At 34.9% G+C, this 13038-nt stretch overlaps 1 protein-coding gene across 21 annotated transcripts in view; it reads right to left on the bottom strand.

Moving 5' to 3' along the window:
- The window catches only part of PCM1 (pericentriolar material 1), a gene marked incomplete at both ends in the record, with an annotated part of 76451 nt that extends 64130 nt beyond the window's left edge, over positions 1–12321 (bottom strand). For 12 of the 21 annotated variants that reach the window (XM_079726715.1, XM_079726703.1, XM_079726718.1 and 9 more), the window contains 5 exons: positions 511–688; positions 7481–7651; positions 8312–8581; positions 9953–10198; positions 12226–12321. In XM_079726715.1, coding sequence (XP_079582841.1) covers positions 511–688; positions 7481–7651; positions 8312–8581; positions 9953–10198; positions 12226–12321 — 961 coding nt within the window. Of the gene's footprint in view, positions 1–510; positions 689–7178; positions 7296–7480; positions 7652–8311; positions 8582–9952; positions 10199–12225 lie in introns of all 21 variants that reach the window. The other 9 variants (XM_079726710.1, XM_079726702.1, XM_079726700.1 and 6 more) reach the window with 2 other exon arrangements.
- Positions 12322–13038: the final 717 nt, after the last annotated feature.

Here is a 13038-nt window from a genome sequence, read left to right as displayed (position 1 = left end):
TAAGTCTCAGGGAGACTGGATAGCATATAAATTTAGTTCAAAGGAACTAGTGCATACAATTGGATACCTCACTACTCATGCCAGAAGCCAAAGCAGCTTACATTTATTCACTGCCTCACTTAAGGTTTTAACCCTTCCTTGGCAGGCAAGCAAAGCACAGCAACCCTAGTTAAATAAAGTACAAAAGGCAGAAATATAGCAACAAGAGCCCTATAAATTTGAGGTACAAAAACAGAACTACATCCTGTCCCTTTTACCTCTTAAGGGTGCTCTCTGATGAAAAGGAGAGCGAGCTGGCTGTCTGCACGGTACAGTATGATGGCCAGGAGTTGTCCCTGCAACCTTTTCTGCATAACCAGAGAAAAGCACAGGACAGGGTAAGCCTCACATGTAGGTTTCTAAACTAGACAACAATCAAGATCTAATTATATAATAACCAGCATCCACCTTGCAATCATATCATTATTTATTGAGCCTTACTTATAAAAACATTCTAAGATGGTGGCATACCAGAATCATCCATCACAGCAATAGCTTGCTCTGCCTTATGCTGCAGAGCAAGAAGAGCAGCTTGTCGTCCCTGCAGAGCTCTCAGCTGCTCCTGCTGCTGTAACATCCTTTTTAATAAATCATGTTGTTTCTTCAAATTTTCTATCTCTTCCATAGGCTCCTGCTGAGGATCTCTGGCCTGAAAAATAAGACCAACAACACTTATATCTTTTAAAGTCCACGTTCCTATTTCAACTACCAACGGCAAGGTACATACATAGATAATAAATTAGTATTAAATATACAACCTTAGATACAGACTTGAAAGAAAAAGAAGAAGAAGAAAATGATGACACAGAGACAGCCTGTCATGTTAAGAATTAGGTAGTTAGGTAATTTCAAGGTAAAAGACCATATGCATATGCTTAGCATGAAGAAGAATTAACAAAAAGAACATAAAGGAAAAGGCATACAAAAAGGAAGACAGGAAGGCAGACAAACAGACCCCCCCCCGCCACACACACACACACACACACACACACACACACACACACACACACATGAGGGATCCAGGCCTTACAGAAAAGGAGGAGCAGATCATCCCAGGCTAATGTCCTAAAAGTAGCCCTGGAGAAAGACCAGACTAAAAAACCTTCTGCCCCATTCCTAGAAGCGATGTTGAAAAACCAACAAAACAAAAACCAACCAACTATTTTCTAACTACGGATGGAAATTTTAAAAATATACTTTTTATTTGATTATTTGATGTGAAAGGCTTTAATTTACTTGCATCACTTTATATTATCATACAGTAAAGAAAAAATATTGTCTTTTGCATCAAAGATATCATTACTATTTTTTCTTTCAAAAGATGCTCATTTAATGCTGAGTCTGAGGACATAAATTACTTTGAAATTCCCCCCAAAAGATAACATTTTGCCTAAAAGAGGAACAGATTAAATAGGTGCCACTTATAAAGAATTATAAAATTTTAAATGTTAATCTTAAAACTATTCAAGTGTAACCCAACCAGAAAAAATAAAGTCAACTAATCAAAGAGAGAAAGTTAAATACAACCTGGAAACAATAAATAAGACAAATTATGCATGAACTGTATACCATAATGGTATTTTTCATCACTGATTTGCCTTTTAAAAAATTTTGTATCTTAAAAGTTTAATGATTTTAGCTAATATTTACATAAAATATTTCTATTAACTTAGAAATAGTCAATTTTAAATTTGCATTGCTACCAAATTTTTGTTGGGGATATGGAGACTTTAAATGAATGATCTCCCCTGGCTCTGACCAAAGTTAACAAGGAAAATAAACCTCAGTGATTTCTTTTCAGAGTAAAAATGCACTGATCTGTTTTCCCTATGTACATTTGATTCCAAGAAAAATTATGGAAAACACAGATGGCTCCAGAGAAATTCCCTTCTGGGTAACATTCCTTAACAGTACTTTGCAAAAACCTCTTCTCTTTACCTCCCCAAGTAGCACTCATTAGTACTGTAAGTCAGAATGAGTAACTGTGATAACTTGGCAAGCAATAAAAATAATTACATGGCTCAGAATTAAGAACTCAAAGAAAGGAAGCTCAAATAGGAAGTAGAAGACTACAGTCAGAATGTTTGATGTAGGTATCAGAGAAGCCAGGTCAGTGCTCTATCCAGGACTGGCCAACTAGACTTTATGAACATGGAAGAGAAATAATGTACCTTGGTTAAGCTAGTATTTACTGGAGACTTTCCAATAAACTAAAGCCATTTTCAAATCAAGTGCAATTTACTCAGTTCTCTCCCATCCTATACAAGTGGAGTTACCTAGTTAACACTGCATTCATTCCTATGAAAATTCATCTTCTTAGTTCTTGCTCATTTCAAGACTATTTACATCTTGAAAAAATAATTTGAAGGGTGAGAGATAACTATCAATCTGAGATAGGTAGCCATCTCAGATCTGATCCAAATTAATTTCATCAAAGTCACTGGTAAAATATAAAACCAGACCCAATCAGGTACAGATTTCAGTGGAACGACTCGGAGAAATCTCTCCAGGTTGACATCAATCAAATACTCCAACAAAGCATCAGTGGTAAATGACTAAGAAAAGGAACATTACACAAATAAGGCAAAAAGTCATCTAGGAAAAAAGAAAACCATCAAGAATGCATTATCTCCATCTAACTCATAATCCTCCCATCTCTCAAAAATAGTTTAGACCTCAAGCTAACCTTAAAGCTATCTAATTTTAAAGAACTTACTAAACAATTTAATATTATGGTTTCTTACCCTTTAAAATGCAAACTTTTAAAAAGAACTTTAATCCTTGTTAGTCACATTTATTTGCAAAACTTTGATACTCTAATTATAAAGAATTATGAACTTCAGATTTTTCACTAATCCAAAGATGAATTCCCAACAATTTTTGAAATTAGTGGAGTTTATTACTGCTTAATAACTTTTGCATCCACATAAATAACATTTCAGACTAATACTTAGAAAAGATGAACTGAGGGAGGTGGGTGGAACTACAATCAAATATAAAGAAAGGGAAGATGAGAAAATGGTAATAAAAATACCTGGGGATAAAAACATGGCAAGAAGATGGTGCATGGAATAGAAATCCAAAAAAGGAGGCCAGGACTATACCCATCCTTCAAACACATATTTTCATTTAAACGTTTTGAGTCACTTTCAGTAAGTACATTCTTAGTTTACAAATTAAAAAAAATAATAATAATAACTTAAGCATGAAATCTCGAGTTGCATACAGGTAACAGATTTCAGAAAACCCTAAGTCTTCCTTTCCTCTACGCAACTGATGTTCTTCCAATCATTCTTCATGGATTCAAATATATTTTTATGGCTGAGAAGTACTTCAGTTAATATGTATTCTAAGTTTTGTCATCTGAAAGGTGAGAAACTATAAGCCCAGAGAAGATAAAGCTGTGATTTATCCAATATCACAGTGAGGGGAAGTCAGATTCCTAAGTTCTAGGTTAGTGTATTTTCACATCATACTATTTGCCCCAAAATTACATCCGTAGACTATGTCTGCTATATTTAAAACTATCTCTGAAGAAGCATAGTCTAGTTTGGGAGACAAATCTAGCCCACATGAAATAACTAGAAATGATAAAAAAGATAGCAAAAAATGGGTAGATGGTATTTTTAAAAGCTTATGAATGTTCTAAGAGCTGAGATTAAGTGTGGGGGAAGGATGAGTATGGGAAAACAATGAGGGCATGGGTATTCAGGGAAGGCTCTTTTTAAAAATTATGCAATGTCATCGTGTCTATAAAATATTTCATAAAATGGACTCTGCCCTTGTAGGCAACTCAAGAATATCAATTATCTCCTATCAAGCTGCAACTCACAAGGTTGCTTTAAGCTCTGAACCTCAGTTAAGACACCAACTTTTTTTCCTAGTCTTCTAACAGAATACTACATTTTGAAAGGATGTTAAGGAGGTAATGAAGGTAGGTGGGGAGAACGACAGATTCTGCATAGCAGAGAAAGAATAAAGTCAGTCAGTGGGAATTAGGGTTTTTTCTAAGAAAATGAAATTATTTTATGAACAGAGTACTGATAGAACTACCCTAGGATGGCCCTAAGAATCAAAAGATTAAAAAGAATCAAATTAAAATAAACTCCAGAAAGAAGTTCAAGAGAAAATAATATTTATAAGGACATTATTCAAAGAAACTTAAAAACAGAAAAGTGGTTTTTAAAAGCAAACATAACGCCTTAGGGGAAAAAAGTAAAACTGGAAGATGCTATGCTGTAGTAACTGTCAAGTCAAATTCTGTTTGTCACTATTCAGAAGACTTAAGAAAGGAACATTAAGTTCCAAAGGATCTGTTTTCCCCCATTCACTTTCTCTTCTCCAATGCTAGTAGTTTTAAAAATAATCAGCTACTTTATTATTCTGTTGAACTGGGACACCTTTTGCTTAACATTTTATAGTAAGATCACTATAGCTGATTTCAAATTATATCTCCAAACTCTTGTGGGAGAGCGGGGAGACACCATAATATCTAGAGGTTAAGCTTTGTCATTTTTAAACGCCACAAAAATATAAAATATGTACATAACAGAAAGGAAAGCCTAATCCTAGGTAATAAGCTAGTAATAAAACATATGAGATTGGTCTTATCTATACTCAATTATTAAAATAGTACTTTACTCCTGTCAAATGGGTATGAGCACTTTTACAAATGCTATTTTTTTTTCAAACTGTTTTAAGTGGAACTACACAAATAGTTGTCTTTAAACCTTTCCTGTGTGCCTTTATTATGCAAATCATGGAAAATTAAAAGAAAGAACATTTACAGCAAACATTGGAGAAAAAAGTAGCAAAAACATCAGGAAACAAGTCAACTGGATAATTAAAAAAAGAAAAAAAGAATGGAAGAAGGGATTTCCAATGGGAAGAAAAATATAAACCAAAAAACACTAAAAATATTGGGTTAGCCAAAAAGTTCATTTGGGTTTTTCCATAGGATGTTAGCGAAAAACCCAAACGAATTTTTTGGCCAACCCAATATTTCATTCTTAAAAAAACAGGAAAGCTAATAGCTCGCTCTATTTTTTCTTTCTTTAATGAATGACTACAGGAAATAAGACAAAACTTAAAAATACCATCTTAATCCATGAATACAGTATCAGAAACAAAAGGCAACTAATGGTCAAGGGTTAAGAATTTATATTTTGAGTTCTCAACAGCAAAAAAAGGAAAATGGATTAAGTTTCAAGTCCTTTGTTAATACAAATTAAAAACAGCTGCCACACATAATCCATGGAGAGGAGAATAAGAAAGCAGGAAAGGAAAAAACACTAAGGGACAGCATTTTACTAATGCAAATTACAGTACAATTAACCATGTTAATGTACATATTTAAAAGTTAATAGCAACAACAAAAAAGCAAATAAAGGAGAGGAAATATGAACAAAAGAGGTGCTCATTTAGAGACTTCCCAAGTTAATATTGTGAAGTACACCTTTGAGGGAAATCCACGTTTTCGGCTATATTTCCTATTAGGCCTCAGTTCCCTGTCATTCTGAGGAGGTCTGTCACCTTTCCCTTTTGGACTTGTAACGTCAATGTCTGAAACCTGTTCTTGTGAAGCTGAATTCCCTAGTTTGTCCTCAATGCATGGCCGAATTCTCAGACTAAAAGATGCCTCCTTTATTAAATAGTGTAGCATATTAATTTCTTAACACAAACTCCTGTTTAACATATAAGCCAGTCTTGTAAATAAATATAAAAAATTACAAGTCCATCTTTTAGAAAATCAATCCACCCTCCCCCAAGTGGCAATAAAACTTTAAATTAGACTTTTAAATTCCTATAGACTAGACTCTGGGCTTATTATAATTAGGTGAATATCATATCCTAGGCAATAAGCTATACAACAATTGCTGAAGCATATTTCAACATTTATTCTGCTATGTTATTAATTAACTTTCAAAATTTCCTGATTTGATGTTATGACAGAAACTCTCATCATGGGAACACAATATACACTAGCATATAAATTATAATAATCATCTACATCATTTCCCACTCCTCTCCAACAGAATTCCTTTACCGACATGCCCCAACCCTTCCACTTCTGCTGGAATGAAATTTGAGAAAGAAATTATTCCCAGCCCCACTGTAAACAGAAAAACAATTTCCCCACAGTAGAATCCATTCTTCAACAACCATTTGGATCAAGCCCTCTGAGCATCTCCTGGTGAAAATAATGGAGAGAAAAAAAATTCAAATTTCCTCTTCAAATCAGGAAGGGCAAGGAAGAGAAAGGAGGCAGATAGGAAACTATGCAGGTCAATATTAAAAGGAAACAAACCCTCAAATTCCTAATGCTGAATGGTACTTTGGAACATACCTCAGAAACAAAAGATACACGTGGCTATCCTTTCACAAGAAAGGCATTACTGATAACAGGCTTTCAAGTTTACTAATGCATGGTTGTAGGTTCATCTGTTAAAATTAAAATGCTTAAAAGTATACTAGTTTCATACTAACTTCTATGAACTAAGTTTATTTTATAAATCTTTCCTCAAAGTTCTGTAAATTTCTGATTATTTTTCCAAAAGACGGTATTCTGATACATTCCATTTTGCAGAGTCAGAATTTATAGTATTTTTCTCACTGGAATAAATCCCAAAGTAAATGCTACCCTGTCCCATTTTCATCTCAATTTATCAGTCGTCTGGTTTTGCTTCCGTTCTAAGCTAGCCTGAGAAATGAGAATCCTAACAGCCTTAAAATGGTTCCTCAATGGCAAATGAACTTGGAGACTTTTCCAACAGACGACATGCTAAGCAATGATACTGTACTTATAGCTCTTATATCCACAATGAATTTTAACTTTCCCAATGCTTCTTAAAATAAGTAAAGCTGTGCTTAATGAAACAAACTAGAAAAACCAGGTTTCTGCAAATTGAAGATCAGATATTATTAGATTTAATCAACCATTAAAACTATTTTTAATGCTGATAAATAAAACTTTTAAACTTCCATGTTCAAAAAGAATATATACAGCATTAACAATCTGAGGGTTTCTTCCCTGAGATAAAGTTTTCATTAAGGAATGCCTACAAAAATATCATCGTGAAAAACGGGGGAAAACTTTATATCTTCATTTCCAGCACTTTAATTACTAAAAAGCCGCTTACCGTGGTATCTGAAGCCTCAGACTGCACATCTATGTTTAGCGATGTGCTCTCAGCTACAGAACCAGATCCCACAGCTGAATCTATAGTCCGAACATCCTCCTCCTCATTTTCTCTAGCCTGAAATATTTTAGCGGTATAAATCATACAACTATTAAAAAGGGCAATAAAATGTTATAATGGATGGCACGATTTTTTGAAAATATATTAACTCCTCTGAGGTGGCATCAGAATGTCATCAGTACATGTACACTGATACACTACAAAAATAACTCAATACATTATTTAAAGGGTCCAAAACTTACAAGAATTTTTTGGAGAAATTTCATATATGACTTTTCTTGTTCTTTAAGGTGATCTATTAGATGAGTAAGGCGCTCAACATTAGCAGATCTTTCATTTTTCTCTACAAGATCTTCCCGCATGGAACTAGCTTTAGTAATATAGTCACGAATCTGAACAAGCCTGCTTACAATCTGCAAGGGAAATATTTGGGGTGGGGGGGGGAATTAAAATTATAGATTTTAATTTCAAATAAGCAAAGATACTTCTAGGTTTATTGTGTGAATTCATACACGCAAAAGATCTGAATCAAATTTAGAATTTAATCAAAACAAAACAGGCAATACTAACAATTCCAATTACTGTTAACTTAAAAATTTCAAAATGTGTTTTAGTTTCATTACTTGGGAACTTCATTTTATAAAACTGCGTATCAAACTATTATTTATATAATTTTTTCTACTGTTTATATATTTCTTTATAAATAAATTTTAAAAGATACTTTTGGAAAATATTTTTTTCAAAAAAATTATACAACCATTTAAAAAATTTCTATAGCAATCTATTCATCACATTGCTCCCAATTGCTCTTCACTAAAAATTAGCAATACAGCATTTGGCAGATGAACAGAAGTCCTAATTTACCTTACTATGCCATTTCTACAATCATTTTGGTAAAAAGAAATTTACACCATTTTGAGTAAATCTGATAGATTAATGAGAAAGGTCAGAGAAGTACTTTAATTCTACCTAACTAAAATTCCTATGTGCATAACCCAATATTTTTTTCAAATCTTAATGAATCTACTTTGAGGTTTATGAAAGCAAAGAGCAAAAGAAAGAAGTTTTATCACCTGGCTGCTCTCCATTGCAGGCTCTCCTCTCCCATCTTCTTCAGAGACTTGACAGTTTTGCAAAAGGTCATTACTTAAAGCAGAAGCAAACAACTCTTTACATTGTGCTGATCCAATCATTTCTCTCTTTTGAGGATTTACAGCAGCATCTTTGCTCTTGTTAGTATTAATCTGCATAGGCAAAAAGTTGAAGGGCTTTCGGTTTTCACTAAGCTGACGTTTGTTGTTAGCAGCTGTTGCTCTACCTTGAGAATCACTTCCAATGCTTCTCTATATATGAAAAAGAAACCAAATCCCACAAACATTAATCTTTCAAAATTAAAAAAAATCCAATGTTCTTAGATTTACCATCAGATATTGATTCACAAGGTGCATATAAACAGATTTGCTGTAAGATTCAAAACAGCTTCAGACCTACAAAATTCTTTTAGTAAAATATCAAAATTCAATGATCACATCCTAGGCCTCATTCTGTCAGAGACAATTCAAATGATGAATAGGAGCAAGACTAGTCTAAATGAAGTAGTAGGATTATGATTCATATTTATGACTCATATTGCTAGTCATACTTGATCACAGAATATAACATAGGCTTTGGACCCAATGAATCAATGTTAATTAATTAATATGAACATCAAGATGTGTCAATGTAGGACTTCCTTAGTGGCGCAGTGGTTAAGAATCCACCTGCCAATGCAGGGGACACGGGTTTGATCCCTGGGCCAGGAAGATCTCACATGCCGCAGAGCAACTAAGCCCATGGGCCACAACTTCTGAGCCTGCGCTCTAGAGCCCACGAGCCATAACTACTGAGCCCGCGTGCCAAAACTACTGAAACTCGCGTGCCTAGAGCCCGCGCTCCTCAACAAGAGAAGCCACCGCAATGAGAAGCCTGTGCACCACAAGGAAGAGTAGCTCCCGCTCGTCACAACCAGAGAAAGACCACACGCAGCAAGGAAGACCCAATGCAGCCAAAAATAAATTAATTAATTAAAAAAAAAAGATGTGTCAGTGTGAAGCATTGTCTGATAAAGTACTCAACTCAGTGCCCGGCATACAGTACATGTTCAATAATTAACACATAGATGACTAAATGATATATGATCATCACCATCATACCAGACTTGAATCTACCTTTATGCATATTTGGAAAACTTATCTCTATGAAGTACAGATGTGACAGTAAAATGTTAAGAGTTCATTATCATTTCTACTTGCTTTTAGTTCTAAACTTGATTTCAGTGATTATAAATACAAACAACTGATTTATTCTAAACTTGAGATAACCCAGCACATCCCACACTTAACCAATGACAAATATTCTAAACTGGATATTCCCTTCTGCTTAACAGCAGTCTTACTCAGTTACTAGCATGCATAATTTAGTTTCAAAATGAAATCATTTAAGTTAGTCATATAGTATAATAATAAAGTCCCAAGAGACTTGTCCCAGCAAGTTTAGAAATAAGGACTTCATTGCCCTCCAAAGAACACAGTACCATCACAACTGATTAACATTCTTTCCATATGCACAGAAACTAAGAAAAAGGAAATAAACAGCTCAATTTTATTAAGACAAACTATTTAGTCTACTGCAAATATTTTCCAGTCATAACTTGATTTTTAAAATAATTTACAAACCTGATCTAAATCACTGAAGTTTATCCGCTGTTTAAGTTTCTCTAATTCTGCCTGCTCAGGAACAGACATCTGCGTCATGTATCTACTATGCGGAAACGTATGTGGAGTCTTCGTTCTTCGCCTTCCAACTCCTGGCGATGACTCCGGAGAAATATCATTAGTTACCCTTTTATCACTTTCTACACCAAACTTTTTCTTATTCTTTTCTGATGATCTATTTGCCTTCTTCTGTTGGCCACCCCAATCCTTTAAAAAAAATTACAGGCAAAGGTTAATCTGGCCTCTATCAAATCAGGAAAATATTTTGGTATGCTTAAAAATTTTTGGTCTTAAAATTTTAAATGACAAACATTTTTCACATAAATACACAGTCTTAGAGACAATTATTTACTTGTACTAACCCATTTTCCCTCCACTACACCTAGCCTAAATTTCAAACTGTGTTGAAATTATAATTATTCAGAAAATAATTACTTTCCTATCATAGGTCATTAACAAATACAAATACCCAAACTCCAAACCTAGCGTCAGTCTGAATATTTTCAAAGGCGTTTTTAAAAATGGTTCCTTACTATTTATAAACTGAATAGTAAAATAAATTATATATACCTTTACTGGCCTCCTTTAAAGTCAGTATATATAGGTAGACAGATCTGGAATCAACCTGTGTTCTAAAGCAATTACTGTTATAGGAAGAAACGCCCCACTGTGTGACCCTAGGCAATTTACTGAACTTCCCAAGATCTCAGTTTCCTAATCTCTAAAATAGTGTCACCTTTAAAACACGATTAAAAATAACATACATAGGGCTTCCTTGGTGGCGCAGTGGTTGAGAGTCCGCCTGCCGAGGCAGGGGACACGGGTTCGTGCCCCAGTCCGGGAAAGATCCCACATGCTGCGGAGCGGCTGGGCCCGTGAGCCATGGCCGCTGAGCCTGCACGTCTAGAGCCTGTGCTCCGCAACAGGAGGGGCCACAACAGTGAGAGGCCCGCGTAACGCAAATAAATAAATAAATAAAATAAAATAAAATAACATACATAAGGGGAGGGTGGGACAAACTGGGAGATTAGGTTTGACATAAATACACTACCATGTGTAAAACAGATAGCTAGTGGGAACCTGCTGTATAGCACAGGGAGCTCAACTCGGTGCTCTGTGACAACCTAGATGGGTGGGATGGGGGCGGAGGAGGGAGGTCCAAGAGGGAGGGGATATAGGTATACATATAGCTGATTCACTTCACTGTACAACAGAAACTAATACAACATTGTAAAGCAATTATACTTCAATAAAAAAATTTTTTTAAAGAAAAAAAACATACATAAAACAGCAAGCACAGTGCCTAGCATATAGTAAGCAATAAATATAACTATTATTATTTTCTATAGGCAACAATGTACTACATGATAAGGTCTGATATGAAATGACAAAAAATGCTTAATATTTTAACTAGAAAACATTTTTATTTACTTAGCTATACTCACATAACGCATTCAACAAAAACGCTATAAATTCGCATTCAACAAAAATGCTATAAATTCCCACTTTATCCATATTGGAAGAGTCTTTTAGTTTTACTTTAGTAAAATCTTTTGGGATAGTTTTCTCTTTTATAATAAAACTCCTTTCTCTACAAACTGTCCCTCCACCCCAAACCATGTGTGGGTGTTGCTGCCAACCTCTTGTTCTACTTACCCCACCCAATCCTGGCCATAGATGACTGGAAAAGAGATGCATATCTAGTCCAAATTGGGATAATCATATGTTAAAATTTCAAATTGGAACTAAGAGATAACTAGTCAGTATATAATTGCAGCCATAGCTGAAAACTTTAGAATGAAGGGGCAGCCATAGTATAGCACGTGGACCAGAGAGGAGAGAAAACTGGTCTGTGAAGAAAGTTGTGTTAAGCAGAGGCACACAGAAGCAAAGAGCGTTAATGAAAAAGTAATTCTTGACAACTTTCTGGTTGCTTTTTCTAGACCCTTCCTAAAACCCAGCTATATTCCTTTAAGTTGTTTTCCATAAAACATCTTTATATCCTTGTAATAAATCTCCTTTTTGGCTTAAGCTAACTCAAGTTGATATGTTACCTACAAACAAAAATGTCCTCAAGTAATATAACAAATAGCCCAGGGTCATTTAATATCTTGGACAGCAAGAAAAAATGTGTTTTCAAAGAGTTTCAGTGAATATGACTTCGCTAAGTCAGGGGAAAGTTGCATTCTAACATTAGCAGCCAACGACACACCATCAATAGTAAGATATCCTACCATGTTGTTGAGTCGGTCATCAACAGCCTCATTGCTCCAGTTTGGTAAATCCTGATCGTTCATGCCTTCTTCAAAAGGACCCCCTCCTGTGGCCATACTGGCTTTTATAATTAATGTTCTGCAAAACAAGTGAAAACTAACTTTCCTAACACATAAAAACAAATTGTAAATTTAAATAATTCTATGAAGCTTAGCAATATAAAAGACTATCAGAAAAGTTGATTTTATGAAATAAAAGAGGCACTGTCAACCACACATCACAGACAAACTGATTTAGCTGCCATAGGCAGAGTACGATTAGCATGCATTAAGTAGCCAAAGTGATGGGGAGGGGAAGGAAAAATCTCAGAATACCCACTGTGTCAGCTGGCTTGCATGCTTTAAGGTTATTCAATTTAATTTATTCAACACAATCCTAACAGGTAATCAGGTAGGAAAAAGTTATTAACAGCTAGAACCAAAACTGCTCTTTGAAAAGAAACTAATACCCCCAAAGACCTGGGCATTTGTTTTGTGTCAAAGATTCAAAGAAGGTAGAATGGCTCTGCATGGAACATGAAGAAAGGTTTGGTCTGAATGGAAAGGTAATGGTAAGCAAGATGAAAAGAAAGCAGCAAGAGAGAAACAGGACCAGGTAGGTGAAATGGCTGATAAAAACCAAGAATACAGTGGCTAAAAACATTTAAACATAGCGATGTCTCCTGCCCTATTTTAAATTTATTTATTTATTTATTTATTTTGGGCTGCGTTGGGTCTTCGTTGCTGCCCGTGGGCTTTCTCTAGTTGCGGCGAGCAGGGGGCTACTCTTCGTTG

Source organism: Hyperoodon ampullatus (genome assembly GCF_949752795.1).
Source record: "Hyperoodon ampullatus genome assembly, chromosome: 20".
NCBI classification, from domain to species: domain Eukaryota; kingdom Metazoa; phylum Chordata; class Mammalia; order Artiodactyla; family Ziphiidae; genus Hyperoodon; species Hyperoodon ampullatus.
Note: the sequence above shows the minus strand (reverse complement) of the source record. Positions and strands in the feature narration are given on the sequence as shown.